Here is an 18,642-nt window from a genome sequence, read left to right on the forward strand (position 1 = left end):
TACCTCTAAGACAGGACCTTCTGATACAGGGTCCATTCAAACATCAAAATCTAACTTCTCTGAAGCTGACTGCTTGGAAATTGAACGCTTGATTTTATCAAAACGTGGTTTTTCTGAGTCGGTTATTGATACCCTGATACAGGCTAGGAAGCCTGTTACCAGAAGGATTTACCATAAGATATGGCGTAAATACCTATACTGGTGCGAATCCAAAGGTTACTCCTGGAGTAAGGTTAGGATTCCTAGGATATTGTCCTTTCTACAAGAAGGTTTAGAAAAGGGTTTATCGGCTAGCTCATTAAAGGGACAGATCTCAGCTCTGTCCATCTTGTTACACAGGCGTCTGTCAGAAAATCCAGACGTCCAGGCCTTTTGTCAGGCTTTAGCTAGGATCAAGCCTGTGTTTAAAACTGTTGCTCCGCCATGGAGTCTAAACCTTGTTCTTAACGTTCTACAAGGAGTTCCGTTTGAACCCCTTCATTCCATTGATATAAAGTTGTTATCTTGGAAAGTGTTATTTTTGATGGCGATTTCTTCGGCTCGGAGAGTCTCTGAGTTATCAGCTTTACATTGTGATTCCCCTTATTTGATTTTTCATTCAGATAAGGTAGTTCTGCGTACAAAACCTGGGTTCTTACCTAAGGTAGTCACTAACAGGAACATCAATCAAGAGATCGTGGTGCCTTCCCTGTGCCCGAATCCTTCTTCAAAGAAGGAACGTCTTCTACACAATCTGGATGTAGTTCGTGCCCTCAAGTTCTACTTGCAGGCAACTAAGGATTTTCGACAAACGTCTTCCCTGTTTGTCGTGTACTCTGGTCAGAGGAGAGGTCATAAGGCTTCGGCTACCTCTCTCTCCTTCTGGCTTCGTAGCATAATTCGTTTAGCCTATGAGACTGCTGGACAGCAGCCTCCTGAAAGAATTACAGCTCATTCTACTAGAGCTGTGGCTTCCACTTGGGCCTTTAAGAATGAGGCCTCTGTTGAACAGATTTGCAAGGCTGCAACTTGGTCTTCGCTTCATACTTTTTCCAAATTTTACAAATTTGACACTTTTGCTTCTTCGGAGGCTATTTTTGGGAGAAAGGTTCTTCAGGCAGTGGTTCCTTCTGTATAATGAGCCTGCCTATCCCTCCCGTCATTCGTGTACTTTTGCTTTGGTATTGGTATCCCAGAAGTAATGATGACCCGTGGACTGATCACACATAACAGAAGAAAACATAATTTATGCTTACCTGATAAATTCCTTTCTTCTGTTGTGTGATCAGTCCACGGCCCGCCCTGTTGTTTAAGGCAGGTAAATATCTTTTAAATTATACTCCAGTCACCACTTCACCCTTGGTTTCTCCTTTCTCGTTGATTCTTGGTCGAATGACTGGGGGTGACGTAGAGGGGAGGAGCTATATGCAGCTCTGCTGGGTGAATCCTCTTGCATTTCCTGTTGGGGAGGAGTTATATCCAAGAAGTAATGATGACCCGTGGACTGATCACACAACAGAAGAAAGGAATTTATCAGGTAAGCATAAATTATGTTTTTTTCCCGTACTTTGTATTTATGCTAAATACTACTTTTTCCTGAATGTGTTCCACATGAAACATATATAGGAGAGAAAGTTTTTGGGTAAACTGTCCCTATAAGGATGTTTTGAATTTCTCTGAAGGTTCTCTGAACAAGACTGGGTTACTCATTAAGCAATGAAGGCAGCTGTTGAATTCCTGTCTGAGCAAATTTTTAAACTATGCAATACACAAACTTTCCTCTGACATCCTTTGTTTTGTGCTTTCAGTTGCTTGGTATAACCAATCACAAACTGTACTAGGAACTGTGCAGACACAGATTTAAGTTTCTTTCCTAGCTATCAGACATGTAAGTGATGCTAGGGAGCAACTAGGGGTGCTGGTATTGTAAATCCAACCTTAAAGGGACAGTCAACACCAGAATTTTTGTTGTTTAAAAAGAAAGATAATCCCTTTATTACCCATTCCCCAGTTTTGCATAACCACAGTTATAATAATACACGTTTTACCTCTGTTATTATCTTGTATCTAAGCTTCTGTTGACTGCCCCCTTATTTTAGTTCTTTTAATAGACATGCAGTTTAGCCAATCAGTGCTCAGTCCTAGGTTACTTTACGTGCATGAGCTCAATGTTATCTATATGAAACATGTGAACTAATGCCCTCTAGTGGTCAAAATGTATTCAGATTAGAGGCAGTCTTCAAGGTCTAAGAAATTAGCATATGAACCTCCTAGTTTTAGCTTTCAACTAAGAATACCAAGAGAAAAAAGCAAAATTGGTTATAAAAGTAAATTGGGAAGCTGTTTAAAATTGCATACCCTATTTAAAACATGAAAGTTTTTTTGGACTTGACTGTCCCTTTAAAGGGACACTTTACAAAAAACAAACAAATCTGTGTCCATATGATTTATTTTTTTTTTGCATTAAAACTGTGAATTATTTTTTAATCTAAATTGAAACTAGTACAACAGAATCAGTTGTGCACGTCCTACTATTTCCCTATCACCCAATGATAATAGATACTTATATCATTTTTACTTAAAGGGACATTAAAGGGCTGAGTACAAATACAGTAGTATGTTTTTTTTATCCTGTACCTGCAGCTCTCTTTAAACCCGTTCTCTTAATTTAACTTATTTCAGAATCCAGTTGGTAAAGATCTATATTATATACTGGGAGCCGCCATCTTGTATCATCCTGTTACAGGAGCAGTGCACTTTCACAGATCTGTGATGTTACAGGCTATTTGACAGCTGTACCTTTAACTTCAGTTTAGCTCACATAAAAGAGAGCGGAAGGGTTACATTTTTTGCATTTTTGTGCGCAGTTTAATTATAAGCTCCATGATGGTGGCGCCCAGTGTGAAGATGCAGAGCTTCACTAACTGATACTTGTAAGGGATTAAACTAAGAGAATGACTTTAAAGACAGCTTCAGATACTTAAGGAAAACAGTAGCATGGTATGTAGAAACCATTCTATTGTAGTTGACTCAGCAGTTTAAGGTCCCTTTAAGCGTTCATCACAAGATTATTTAAATAACATACCGATTTTAATCCTTTCATCGCCGATATATCGAGAAATGACACAGCTCCAAAATCTATGATTAAACTGTAGATATCCACTTTGGGAACTGTGATATTATTCGGGAGATTTCCATTCCAGTCTATTACAATAGGAAGACCAACTGCACTTGTTGGCTGGTCCAGTTCTTCTATTCTGTTATTGTCTAGTTCTTCATCATCAGAATCTTTGTAGTCATATGAAGTACAGATCAAACCTTTCTGCAACATGAAATGATTTTATTGCTGTTTACACAGATTGAAATATTTTAATATTCAACCAATTAATTGTTATTGTTACCATATTGTTAAATAAAACCTGTTGTTAACTTACAGGTGTCATTTGAAGGTTTCCTTTAGCCAACAACTTCTGTATCTTCCTCAAGGCTTTGTTACGCTTTCGTAGTACCCTCAAGGGATTAAAACCCACCTGTAAATTATAATTTGGTTAAGTTAGAAGCAGATTTTGGTCTAAGCAAGTTGGTTGTAGGTGGTGAATATATATAGTCTCAGAGACAACATGCAGATATATACATTTGTACTACAAAGACCTCATGTCTGATTCCCACAGTGGCATCCACGCTAAGCCCATGGGTCCATTTATTAAGATGAGGATGCAGCTTTGGGGAGGAGTTAAATCATCCCGATCCGATCAGGATGATTGACAGCCACTGCTCACATGCTATTAGCCATGCGTGAGCAGGGGGCTACATTTCATAAGCAGCAGCTTGTGCAATGATAAATGCGGGCAGTGTATGCTGCCTGCTCACCGTAAAGCTGGGTGGATGGGTTCCCGGGAGTGAACCATGTTTACCTGGCTTTTAATAAATGGAGCCCCATATCTCAGGATACATTATTACAATGTGGGACAGGCTCCCAGGACAATTATACTATGGGACAGGAGGCAGTGAAACTACTGGAAAAACTGTAATAGTTGGTCAGAGTGAGCACTTTTAAAATAAGACTTTTAAGTCTCACTGAGGTGCCACAATAAAAATGTTAAAGAGATCCCTTTAAAATCATACCCATAATTGTAATAACGTTTTACTGATTCTGGCACTTCTTAATTTTTATAATAAATACAAATATTGAAAAATATAGAAAACTTACCGCAGCAATAAGTTTATCCTTAAAGAAATCAATATTGGCAAAAAATATTGGGGAAGGACATCTGAATATCTTAACTCCCTCATACTCATATATCTGTGGAAAAAAAGTACATAGTGATAATGCACATTACATAATTATCTTATATAAGGAACAAAGGAAGCATACATCTCTGCACTTACATTTCTGTAATCTTTTCTGTTCTTGTAGATATTGCTTCCTCCAATGTTGGCCACCTGAGAACATTTTGGACTGTAACAAATAAGATCAAAGTTTCAATATGCACTTACTTTGTGTGCTCCTGAATGTTACTTATTGCTGGATTGTCTTATTATTACTGAACTCTGCCTGTCTGACCACTCTGCTGTTTAACACCTGAATTGCTGGATTGCCTTATTGTTACTGAACTCTGCCTGTGACCACTCTGCTGTTTAACCCCTGTATTGCTGGATTGCCTTATTATTACTGAACTCTGCCTGTGACCACTCTGCTGTTTAACCACTGAATTACTGGATTGCCTTTTTGTTGCTAAACTCTGCCTGTGACCACTCTGCTGTTTTACCCAGTACTGCTGATTCCTTGGACTGCCCTGTCTACCATGAGTACTGCTTACTTCATTTCATACATCTCACTTTGTTCTGGGATTTTTTCTTATCCTTCCACTTGACGCTGGGATAAGAAGACTACTGGCCAAGTTTGGTCTGATAGGGAAATATCCCACAGGCATTACAGTTTGAGATCTAATTCTTACATTTTGTTAATTCAACGCCTGTATATAACATAATTTCACAACCGCATTACAATAAGATTTCCTAACAGACAAGATAAAGAGTAATAATCAAGATATATAAAAATGATATGCTATTGACAAAAACATTACAATGTTAGAAATTAAATAAAACACTTGAAGAAAATTTTTCTTATAAAGTAGCATTGCTGCTGGTTACGTTTTCAATATGTGAAAGAGTTCACTAATGTCTTTCCTCCCTAGGCTATTTCTTTCTGTTGGTTTTTTTTTTTCAACATTCTTCTTATCTCATTAGCAAGATAACCGAGATCTATAGATAAATACACTACAATCAGGGATAGAATGTTTAAGATAAGGAACTTCTAAATGATAGTTTTGTTATTTTTTCAAAATATGTTTTAATATATACACAAAATACAACTATGTAAATGTAATCTTAATATCCCTTTAATTTGCTTATTCATTGATTTACTGCAGTTCACCATAATTTTTGGAACAGGTGCAATTAAAAGCATCACATGAATAAACTATCAAACTAATTTGCTAATCAGCAAAATAGTGAAGATAAATATTTAAACACTACTTACAACTGTGTACGAAATACAACAGTCAGCAGCTCAAACCCAACGCCGGCTGCTAGTCCAAGGTCGAGTCCCAGTAGTACAGCAGCAATAAAGGTTACAATCCATACTAACTGTGAAGTGAAGAAAGAAGAGTGATAATTTAATTTATATCCTAAGTTGTAAATTTAGCTTTAAAGGGACACTCAAGTCACAATTAAACGCTCATGACTCTTTTAGAGCATGCCATTTTTAACAACTTTCCAATTTACTTCTATTAACAAAATGTGCACAGTCTTTTTATATTTAGACTTTTTGAGTCACCAGCCCCTACTGAGCATGTGCAAGAATTCACAGAATATACGTATATGCATTTGTGATTGGCCGATGGCTGTCACACAGGAGGAGTGGAAATAGACATAACATTGAAATTTGTTAGAAAAAAATCTACTACTGATTTGAAGTTCAGACTAAGTGCTATTGCATTGTTTTGTTATTGTGTATTTGTTGATTATGCAAATCTTTAAGAGAGATAAGATAAACATATTGACCATTACTTAGAGGAAGTTTTGAAAATAAAATTTTATTATTTCTTTGTTGATATAAACTATGATCACATTCCAAAAATTACTTTAGTATCCCTTTAATAAAATAACATCCTCTCAAATATCTACTTGCAATGTTTTTATCAGTAAATACACTAGGCTGTGCGGGGGTTCACAGTTCTAAACAGAAAAGTTAAATTCTTGATTCAAAATAAGAAGCCATAGCTTAGAGGTTGATCACAATTCTACAGAAAAAGTTAGAATTTTTTTTTTTCTACAAAAATCCTAATAAACTCTAACAGAGATTAGGGGCCAATTTATCAAATGCCGGACGGACATGATTGTCTGTAGCGAATCATGTCCGCCCAGCATCGCTAAACGCAGACAGCATAAGCTGTCGGCATTTAACATTGCACAAGCATTTCTGGTGAAATGCTTGTACAATTCCGCACCCCCTGCACATCCGCTAGCAGGGGGTGTCAATTATCCCGGTCGTATCTGATCAGGATGATTGCAGTCTGCCACCTCAGAGGTGGCAGATGAGTTAAGGTGCTTCTTAACTTTTGTTTCCGGCGAGCCAATAAGCAGCACACACAAAAATATACCTCTATATTTATATATATATATATATATAGTGAAATGTATTGCGTGTAAAACTGTCTAGAAAAAAATATATGCTTAGGGATGAGCCATGAACAATCTTTTGTTTCATTGTTTTTGTTTAAACAGCTTTAATTTAATCTTTAAAAATGAGGCCTTGCGCCAATTGAATAATCCCATTCAGTACACACAGCTCAGTACCAATCCCATGAAACGTTTCCAGGTAGAACTTATGCACCTTCTGGATGATGGTTTAGAAAAAGGCTTTCTGGATAGAAATACCTTTGATTACTTATACGTTGAGTTTCCGGTAACTCCTGTATTCCATCATCTCCCGAAGGTGCATAAGTCCCTGGAAAACGTTACTGGTCGTCCTATAGTCAGTGGGATCGGTTCCCTATTTGAACGCCTTTCAGAGTGGCTTGATGCCATACTGTGCCCTTTGGTCAAAGCTCTACCGAGCTATTTACAGGACACCAAACATGTTCTGAGAGTCATGGAAGGACTGACCTGGGACCCTCGGAGTAATTGGTTAACGATTGATGTTACCGCCTTATATTCTTCAATACCCCACAAGTCTGGCCTTGAGGCTATGGATTATATGTTGACACATTATTCCAACTTGGATTCTGATTTCAAAAGATATGTGATTGAGGTAACAGCATTTCTTTTAAGCCATAATTATTTTGAGTTCGAGGGGGTTTTCTATCTCCAGAGATGTGGGACAGCCATGGGTGCGAAATTCGCACCCTCTTACGCCAACCTATACATGGGTTGGTGGGAGCTGTCCCACATCTATGGAGAGGAAAACCCCTTCAGACAGTACATTGCTTATTACGGTCGTTTCATTGACGACCTGCTGTTAATCTGGCAAGGCAATGCAGGAGATTTGATACAATTCCTGGCTCATATCAATAAAAATGATCTTAATCTGAAATTCACCCATGAAACACACAGGGACACCATTAATTTTTTGGATATAAGTCTTTTTGGTAATAATACAGGCAAAATTGAGACATGCATTTACAGAAAGCCTATTTCAGGCAATGCAGTTCTACATGCCAAAAGCTGTCACCCCAAGAGTGTTCTATACTCCATAGCCAAAGGCCAGATGATAAGAGCAAAGAGAAATTGCTCGACAGAAAGAGTGTATATGGAACATCAAAAGGATCTTGCAGATCGCTTGAAAGATAGGGGGTACCCCAAAAAAGTCATCAATAGGGCAGCCAGGGAGGTACAGGGTATGGATCGAATACCAATGTTACAAGAGAAAAGAACAGTAAATAACAACAAAAAAACTACACAGAATACGAACAAAGTAACGTTTGTAACTGACTACAGTAATGACTATAACGAAATATGTAGTATAGTTAATAAGCACTTTAGACTCCTTGTAGCAGACGATAAATTGACCAATTGTGTGGTTGAAGGGATAAGGTGTTCTTATCGCAGGAATAAAACACTCGGTAATTACCTATCACCCACTGTTCTGAGCCATCCTCGGGCAACAGTGAGCTCATGGCTCACCCACAAGGGTACATTTAAATGTGGGAACAGTAGGTGCAAACCATGCGACTATATGATCACATCTGACACATTTACGTCCTGTGTAACACAACGCACATATGAGATAAATTTTTGCTTAAATTGAACATCTCATTTTGTTATATATCTCATAACCTGCACTTTGTGCAAGGTTCAGTACGTAGGGCTCACGACACGAGACGTAAGGTCTCGTATCAGGGAACATTTGTCTACCATCAGAGTGGGGAAATCATCCTCACCTATAGTCCAACATTTCTGTATCAAACACAATCAAAATGATGCTTCTTTCAAATGGCAAGCAATAGATTATATACCAACTCCGAAAAGGGGGGGGGATAGACAAAAGCTGCTTGAAAAGCGTGAGATGCTTTGGATTTTTAACTTTCCACCAAACTACCACTTGGCCTTAATGCAGAGTACGATTTAATTAATTATTGGGAATAAACCATTCATTAGGTATAACTTTACATTTTAATAATGGGTCTGCTGTTTGCGTAGTATTGTCCCTCTAATGGTATCAGTATGCACTCACTTAGGTGTTTCTTACACCCTTGATTGATATATAAGGGCATTTACTTTATTCCATTACACTAAGTTCAAAGTATTGTAGAACACTTATTTACTGTGTATACAACATACAAGCAATGTTTAATATACATTTAACAACAAGGAGGAATATGTATGATTTATGTCCCTTTTTTGCTCATTTTTGTTATATATACACTTAATCCACTAGGGTGCTTTATTATTTCTTGTGTATTTTGCTTTTTACATTAGGTTTGAAACATATGTTAACCATTGCCAAAGGATTAATGCGCACATATATATGCATACATACATTTAATATATGAGCTCTAGGACTCAGGGTCGAATCTATTATTGTTTGTTGTGTCAGACTATTTTCTGACAGGTTCAGTGTCTCATTAGATACAATTGTGTGATGTCATGAAGGAGTATCCTCATTTGAATATGTTTTAACCAATAGGGAGTTCACACACCCTTTTTAAATCAACCACACTAAGGCCTAGATTTGGAGTTCGGCGGTAGCCGTCAAAACCAGCGTTAGAGGCTCCTAACGCTGGTTTTGGCCGCCCGCTGGTATTTGGAGTCAGTGATTAAAGGGTCTAACGCTCACTTTTCAGCCGCGACTTTTCCATACCGCAGATCCCCCTACGCCATTTGCGTAGCCTATCTTTTCAATGGGATCTTTCTAACGCTGGTATTTAGAGTCGTTTCTGAAGTGAGCGTTAGAGCTCTAACGACAAGATTCCAGCCGCCTGAAAATAGCAGGAGTTAAGAGCTTTCTGGCTAACGCCGGTTTATAAAGCTCTTAACTACTGTACCCTAAAGTACACTAACACCCATAAACTACCTATGTACCCCTAAACCGAGCTCCCCCCACATCGCCGCCACTCGATTAAAATTTTTAACCCCTAATCTGCCGACCGCCACTTACGTTATACTTATGTACCCCTAATCTGCTGCCCCTAACCCCGCCGACCCCTGTATTACATTTATTAACCCCTAACCTGCCCCCCACAACGTCGCCACCAGCTACTTAAAATAATTAACCCCTAATCTTCCGACCGCAAAGCGCCGCCACCTACGTTATCCCTATGTACCCCTAATCTGCTACCCCTAACACCGCCGACCCCTATATTATATTTATTAACCCCTAATCTGCCCCCCTCAACGTCGCCGACACCTGCCTACACTTATTAACCCCTAATCTGCCGAGCGGACCTGAGCGCTACTATAATAAAGTTATTAACCCCTAATCCGCCTCACTAACCCTATCATAAATAGTATTAACCCCTAATCTGCCCTCCCTAACATCGCCGACACCTAACTTCAATTATTAACCCCTAATCTTCCGATCGGAGCTCACCGCTATTCTAATAAATGGATTAACCCCTAAAGCTAAGTCTAACCCTAACACTAACACCCCCCTAAGTTAAATATAATATTTATCTAACGAAATAAATTAACTCTTATTAAATAACTTATTCCTATTTAAAGCTAAATACTTACCTGTAAAATAAATCCTAATATAGCTACAATATAAATTATAATTATATTATAGCTATTTTAGGATTAATATTTATTTTACAGGCAACTTTGTAATTATTTTAACCAGGTACAATAACTATTAAATAGTTAAGAACTATTTAATAGTTACCTAGTTAAAATAATAACAAATTTACCTGTAAAATAAATCCTAACCTAAGATATAATTAAACCTAACACTACCCTATCAATAAAATAATTAAATAAACTACCTACAATTACCTACAATTAACCTAACACTACACTATCAATAAATAAATTAAACACAATTGCTACAAATAAATACAATTAAATAAACTATCTAAAGTACAAAAAATAAAAAAGAACTAAGTTACAAAAAATAAAAAAATATTTACAAACATAAGAAAAATATTACAACAATTTTAAACTAATTACACCTACTCTAAGCCCCCTAATAAAATAACAAAACCCCCAAAATAAAAAATTCCCTACCCTATTCTAAATTAAAAAAGTTACAAGCTCTTTTACCTTACCAGCCCTGAACAGGGCCCTTTGCGGGGCATGCCCCAAGAATTTCAGCTCTTTTGCCTGTAAAAGAATAAATACAATACCCCCCCCCAACATTACAACCCACCACCCACATACCCCTAATCTAACCCAAACCCCCCTTAAATAAACCTAACACTAAGCCCCTGAAGATCTTCCTACCTTGTCTTCACCATCCAGGTATCACCGATCCGTCCTGGCTCCAAGATCTTCATCCAACCCAAGCGGGGGTTGGCGATCCATAATCCGGTCCAGAAGAGGCTCCAAAGTCTTCCTCCTATCCGGCAAGAAGAGGACATCCGGACCGGCAAACATCTTCTCCAAGCGGCATCTTCGATCTTCTTCCATCCGGAGCGAAGCGGCAGGATCCTGAAGACATCCAGCGCGGAACATCCATCCGGACCGACGACTGAACGACGAATGACTGTTCCTTTAAGGGACGTCATCCAAGATGGCGTCCCTCGAATTCCGATTGGCTGATAGGATTCTATCAGCCAATCGGAATTAAGGTAGGAATTTTCTGATTGGCTGATGGAATCAGCCAATCAGAATCTAGTTCAATCCGATTGGCCGATCCAATCAGCCAATCAGATTGAGCTCGCATTCTATTGGCTGATCGGAACAGCCAATAGAATGCGAGCTCAATCTGATTGGCTGATTGGATCAGCCAATCGGATTGAACTTGATTCTGATTGGCTGATTCCATCAGCCAATCAGAAAATTCCTACCTTAATTCCGATTGGCTGATAGAATCCTATCAGCCAATCGGAATTCGAGGGACGCCATCTTGGATGACGTCCCTTAAAGGAACAGTCATTCGTCGTTCAGTCGTCGGTCCGGATGGATGTTCCGCGCTGGATGTCTTCAGGATCCTGCCGCTTCGCTCCGGATGGAAGAAGATCGAAGATGCCGCTTGGAGAAGATGTTTGCCGGTCCGGATGTCCTCTTCTTGCCGGATAGGAGGAAGACTTTGGAGCCTCTTCTGGACCGGATTATGGATAGCCAACCCCCGCTTGGGTTGGATGAAGATCTTGGAGCCAGGACGGATCGGTGATACCTGGATGGTGAAGACAAGGTAGGAAGATCTTCAGGGGCTTAGTGTTAGGTTTATTTAAGGGGGGTTTGGGTTAGATTAGGGGTATGTGGGTGGTGGGTTGTAATGTTGGGGGGGGGGTATTGTATGTTTTTTTTTACAGGCAAAAGAGCTGAAATTCTTGGGGCATGCCCCGCAAAGGGCCCTGTTCAGGGCTGGTAAGGTAAAAGAGCTTGTAACTTTTTTAATTTAGAATAGGGTAGGGAATTTTTTATTTTGGGGGGCTTTGTTATTTTATTAGGGGGCTTAGAGTAGGTGTAATTAGTTTAAAATTGTTGTAAGATTTTTCTTATGTTTGTAAATATTTTATTATTTTTTGTAACTTAGTTCTTTTTTATTTTTTGTACTTTAGCTAGTTTATTTAATTGTATTTATTTGTAGGAATTGTGTTTAATTAATTTATTGATAGTGTAGTGTTAGGTTAATTGTAGGTAATTGTAGGTAGTTTATTTAATTATTTTATTGATAGGGTAGTGTTAGGTTTAATTATAACTTAGGTTAGGATTTATTTTACAGGTAAATTTGTTATTATTTTAACTAGGTAACTATTAAATAGTTCTTAACTATTTAATAGCTATTGTACCTGGTTAAAATAATTACAAAGTTGCCTGTAAAATAAATATTAATCCTAAAATAGCTATAATATAATTATAATTTATATTGTAGCTATATTAGGATTTATTTTACAGGTAAGTATTTAGCTTTAAATAGGAATAAGTTATTTAATAAGAGTTAATTTATTTCGTTAGATAAATATTATATTTAACTTAGGGGGGTGTTAGTGTTAGGGTTAGACTTAGCTTTAGGGGTTAATCCATTTATTAGAATAGCGGTGAGCTCCGATCGGAAGATTAGGGGTTAATAATTGAAGTTAGGTGTCGGCGATGTTAGGGAGGGCAGATTAGGGGTTAATACTATTTATGATAGGGTTAGTGAGGCGGATTAGGGGTTAATAACTTTATTATAGTAGCGCTCAGGTCCGCTCGGCAGATTAGGGGTTAATAAGTGTAGGCAGGTGTCGGCGACGTTGAGGGGGGCAGATTAGGGGTTAATAAATATAATATAGGGGTCGGCGATGTTAGGGCAGCAGATTAGGGGTACATAGGGAGAACGTAGGTTGCGGCGGTTTACGGAGCGGCAGATTAGGGGTTAAAAAAAATATGCAGGGGTCAGAGATAGCTGGGGCGGCAGATTAGGGGTTAATAAGTGTAAGGTTAGGGGTGTGTAGACTCAGGGTTCATGTTAGGGTGTTAGGTGCAGACGTAGGAAGTGTTTCCCCATAGGAAACAATGGGGCTGCGTTAGGAGCTGAACGCTGCTTTTTTGCAGGTGTTAGGTTTTTTTTCAGCTCAAACAGCCCCATTGTTTCCTATGGGGGAATCGTGCACGAGCACGTTTTTGAGGCCGGCCGCGTCCGTAAGCAACTCTGGTATCGAGAGTTACATTTGCGGTAAAAATTCTCTACGCTCCTTTTTTGGAGCCTAACGCAGCATTTGTTTGAACTCTCGATACCAGAGTTAATTTTATGGTGCGGCCAGAAAAAAGCCCGCGGAGCGTTAACAGCCCTTTTACCGCCGAACTCCAAATCTAGGCCTAAGTGTTCTCTAGCAGTAGTGATTACGGCACAACGCCGAAACGCGTATACTGTCATTTTTGCACTTGTATCTTTTGCACCTCCATGAACTTTTAAATGTTTATGCTTCAATAAAAGCTACGTTTTATTTTACTTCATTGTTGCTGCTCATTGCTCTTTTTCTCTGGTTGGATTAATTTAATCTTTTACATGCAGAAATATTTTCATATGGCAGTTTGTTTTACGTTATATGCCTAACACTCTGCTCAGGACAAAGTGAGGGGTATAGGTAAAATAAGGGGTAATCAACAAGAATATATAATAACAAATGAGTCTCACTTACATTATCGCTGGGCACCTTGATATTTATCTTTTTGATCACTTTTGGTATCACTTCAAAATGTTATGGTTTAGAATAAGGATGGAAAATCTATGGCGCAAGTGATGTGGCACCAAAACAAATTTACTGACCCTTTGGGATATCACCATTCTAGATGGTTTCATTTTCTGCAATTGCAATTCTTATTAATATATGCTTCTTAGAATTGCATGCTATATATCAGCAATAAAACTTTAATTGCTTATATATATTATGGGTGTGTAAGAATATTTTAATGTTTTTTGTCCATGTCCATCTAAACGCAAATACCGTCATAGGTGTCTACTGGATGACACATATAGGTGAATGCATTGTTTATTAGAAGCCCACTACATTTGACCCACATATATGAGGAGATGCCAATAAGCACTATGGGAACTTGAGTACATTTTTTATAGAAGATTACCACCAATTTGGGCACAGGCTCACCATCCCTGGTCTGCAACAATCAATCATTGAATCCAAAGAAACATCATACATGCAATACTCTTACAAGAAAGACTTCATATAACAGGGCATCAAAACCTTTTTAAGTACCCAAAAACATCTTTGTGTAGGAAATCAAGAGACTCTCTCTTAAAAACCTTGGTTTAAAAAAGCTTTAGAGTTAAAAGTTCTAGTTTCTTAAAAATTGGCTTCAAGTAACATGGAAAATGTTTGCATTCCAAACCCCAAAAATATAACTATTATATTAATTAATACAAGGCTGCTCTGGCATGTAAATAGCAGTAAAGTATGAAGCTATGTTAGCACTTTCCTTCAGATGCTCGCTGCCAACCCCGGTTCTCCCAGAAACAAGAAATATCGAATGTGGCGGCGCGGCATCACCTCAGGGGATGCAAGCGGCTCTTTTCCTCTGTGAAACCTGCCTTCTTTCACCTCCAAGATAACAAGCTCACAAGATAAAAAGCTCAAAAGATAAAATTGTGAGCTTTTTATCTTGGAGGTGAAAGAAGGCAGGGTTCACAGAGGAAAACAGCTGATTGCATCCCCTGAGGTGATGCCGCGCCGCCACATTCGATATTTCAAGCCTCCTCTGGCAACTTAAGGAGATACAATCTATAAAAAATCTGGTGCAAAGATCATATTAAAATAAGCATATGTGCACAGTAAAACCTCTCACTAAAATAGTGATAACATCATTTATATTAACAGTTGTGTATTGTAGAAATGCTTCTTTTCAAAAAATTGAATTCCTTATGTGCATATTAATTTTGTCTGCATTGTCCATTTAAACTTTTTCTCCCTTTTTTATTATCGGATATTGCATGTGATAGGAGATACCTCAAGATGAGGGAAAAATGTATTGACTATGCACACAAATCTCTATATAAACATAGTTTAACATTTACAGTCAGTCGTTACATGACCAGTAGGCGCATGTTTTTCTGGTAGGCGAAGTAATCATGGGTACATGTGTATATGGATTCCCTCTATAGAGAAACTTTTTTATGTGCTCAAGTTCATTCAATAATAGAAGTAGCTATATTCGTGGTAAGACTGTTTGGTTCTTATTTTGTTATAGGTTGTATTGCCTACGCTATCTAAATTGGTTGAAAGGGGCAATTGACATAAAACAGCAGATTCTACAGTATCCCCTTTTATAACTACAATTATTGTGATACTTTGGACTTTTGTAATCACTCTTTTCAAATAAATTGTCTTGTCAATGTTTGTGAATGTACTTCTTTTGGCAAGATGTTTTGACAATGTCTTGTGCAGTATGCACACACCTAAGCATAATGAAGTACACTATACCCTTTCGGATACCCTGGACTTTGCTCCTTTGTCATAATAATACGTGGATATTTAAAATACAAGAAAACTGGAAAACAGAGGTATATTATGTCAAAGTTCAAGTAGGGCTGCCATATAAACATTCAGACGATATATTACAGTTATAAACTGATTACTTTGAAATTAATAAAATTAGATACTCACACAGTCGTATTTATCTTTCCTGAATAAATTTGGAATTTCATTAAACTGCATAAGCATTCCTTTTAAATTGATCACCACTAAGGCTCCCAGCACAGACTGAAAAGAGAAGAGTTAAATAGTAAAGAATTGCTCAAATCCTCGTAATTGTCTTCACATGTGATTTGACGCCATACACCTGATTTACAGTGCTGTAGTCAAAAGCTAGATTCACACTGATAACACAAGGTAGGCCACAATAGATTTTTGGGGATTATATAACTGTAATCTATGTTATGTTTTATAAACTGTCTGTAAATAAAAACTATATTTTATGTACAGGGAGTGCAGAATTATTAGGCAAATGAGTATTTTGACCACATCATCCTCTTTATGCATGTTGTCTTACTCCAAGCTGTATAGGCTCGAAAGCCTACTACCAATTAAGCATATTAGGTGATGTGCATCTCTGTAATGAGAAGGGGTGTGGTCTAATGACATCAATACCCTATATCAGGTGTGCATAATTATTAGGCAACTTCCTTTCCTTTGGCAAAATGGGTCAAAAGAAGGACTTGACAGGCTCAGAAAAGTCAAAAATAGTGAGATATCTTGCAGAGGGATGCAGCACTCTTAAAATTGCAAAGCTTCTGAAGCGTGATCATCGAACAATCAAGCGTTTCATTCAAAATAGTCAACAGGGTCGCAAGAAGTGTGTGGAAAAACCAAGGCGCAAAATAACTGCCCATGAACTGAGAAAAGTCAAGCGTGCAGCTGCCAAGATGCCACTTGCCACCAGTTTGGCCATATTTCAGAGCTGCAACATCACTGGAGTGCCCAAAAGCACAAGGTGTGCAATACTCAGAGACATGGCCAAGGTAAGAAAGGCTGAAAGACGACCACCACTGAACAAGACACACAAGCTGAAACGTCAAGACTGGGCCAAGAAATATCTCAAGACTGATTTTTCTAAGGTTTTATGGACTGATGAAATGAGAGTGAGTCTTGATGGGCCAGATGGATGGGCCCGTGGCTGGATTGGTAAAGGGCAGAGAGCTCCAGTCCGACTCAGACGCCAGCAAGGTGGAGGTGGAGTACTGGTTTGGGCTGGTATCATCAAAGATGAGCTTGTGGGGCCTTTTCGGGTTGAGGATGGAGTCATGCTCAACTCCCAGTCCTACTGCCAGTTTCTGGAAGACACCTTCTTCAAGCAGTGGTACAGGAAGAAGTCTGCATCCTTCAAGAAAAACATGATTTTCATGCAGGACAATGCTCCATCACACGCGTCCAAGTACTCCACAGCGTGGCTGGCAAGAAAGGGTATAAAAGAAGAAAATCTAATGACATGGCCTCCTTGTTCACCTGATCTGAACCCCATTGAGAACCTGTGGTCCATCATCAAATGTGAGATTTACAAGGAGGGAAAACAGTACACCTCTCTGAACAGTGTCTGGGAGGCTGTGGTTGCTGCTGCACGCAATGTTGATGGTGAACAGATCAAAACACTGACATAATCCATGGATGGCAGGCTTCTGAGTGTCCTTGCAAAGAAAGGTGGCTATATTGGTCACTGATTTGTTTTTGTTTTGTTTTTGAATGTCAGAAATGTATATTTGTGAATGTTGAGATGTTATATTGGTTTCACTGGTAAAAATAAATAATTGAAATGGGTATATATTTGTTTTTTGTTAAGTTGTCTAATAATTATGCACAGTAATAGTCACCTGCACACACAGATATCCCCCTAAAATAGCTATAACTAAAAACAAACTAAAAACTACTTCCAAAACTATTCAGCTTTGATATTAATGAGTTTTTTGGGTTCATTGAGAACATGGTTGTTGTTCAATAATAAAATTAATCTTCAAAAATACAACTTGCCTAATAATTCTGCACTCCCTGTATTTGTAAAGTAAATAGATCATACTGATAGATTCATAGAATGCTATAGAAGCAATGATTATGTAGGTATTTTGTATGACATTTGATCTACAGATTAGTGAACATTGCTAAAAGTGAAGCTATTTTAATTCCCTTTTAATAACTATAACAAAATCATCGTCTGCAATAATAGCCTAAAGGAAGGGTCTGGGAGGCACAGAAAATGTTTTTCCTACTATGCAGCATGTAATGGTAATGTGGACTACCATCATATTATACACCACTAGCTCCATACCTGTAATGTCCCTTTAAGACATTCCACTTCCACCTCTTACCCCCTATAAATAGCCACTTCCTGTATAGAACTTTGCTTGATTATTTTGTATTATTCCTCCTATTCTTGGAAACTCAGTCTCAAGTGATCAAGTCTATATAAATTTAACATCTAGTTCTCATTTCTCCTAAGGGACTTTTAGGACGCAATACCTCTATAACAAGAACTCTTTCATAACCATTAACTGCTGTGTTGCTTTTCTCCTCAGTGTAAGGCGTAAGCTGTTCTCTCAGTCTGTCAGCCGATCACCTATACCGGACATCAGCATACCGCCATTCCTCTCCAGAACACTCAGGATATATCTACATCCTAGGACAAACTATCACGCTGTGATAAAGTCACAAAACGCATGCTGTCACTCACAGGTACCTGCTTCAATAACGTACTCGCTGAACTCTTTCCTTCTTCAATCTAGAACCGTGATCAAGCCTGTTCACAAACAGGAAGAAGGCTTCAGATTCATCCGCCATTACAGCGTCTCACGCTGCACCGCTCCAGCAGTAAGAGAACCAAAGGTATTGCTACTTGCTAACAAATTGTTGCATAATTGTTCTTACAAGTCTATAAGTATATCTTTATGTCGATACTTACTCTGCAATTCCTCTGATCTGTAACTAAGAACTCTCTCACTGAATCTAGTTATAAAAACGGTTATTTATAATTTCACTCATATTCATTATTGGCTTTCTGTTGTGCAGTTCACTCAAT

The 18,642-nt window shown here is 38.3% G+C and overlaps 1 protein-coding gene across 1 annotated transcript in view; it reads right to left on the bottom strand.

Moving 5' to 3' along the window:
- Positions 1-18,642, bottom strand: part of LOC128664338 (chloride anion exchanger-like) — an 84,189-nt gene that overhangs the window by 28,178 nt on the left and 37,369 nt on the right. The window contains exons 11-16 of the mRNA XM_053719178.1: positions 15,744-15,839; positions 5,522-5,628; positions 4,369-4,438; positions 4,190-4,282; positions 3,414-3,509; positions 3,065-3,301 (exon numbers count right to left, since the gene is read on the bottom strand). Of these exons, the coding sequence (XP_053575153.1) occupies positions 3,065-3,301; positions 3,414-3,509; positions 4,190-4,282; positions 4,369-4,438; positions 5,522-5,628; positions 15,744-15,839 (699 nt within the window). The remainder of the gene's footprint in view (positions 1-3,064; positions 3,302-3,413; positions 3,510-4,189; positions 4,283-4,368; positions 4,439-5,521; positions 5,629-15,743; positions 15,840-18,642) is intronic.

This window comes from Bombina bombina, chromosome 6 (assembly GCF_027579735.1).
Source record: "Bombina bombina isolate aBomBom1 chromosome 6, aBomBom1.pri, whole genome shotgun sequence".
Classification (NCBI taxonomy): Eukaryota; Metazoa; Chordata; class Amphibia; order Anura; family Bombinatoridae; genus Bombina; species Bombina bombina.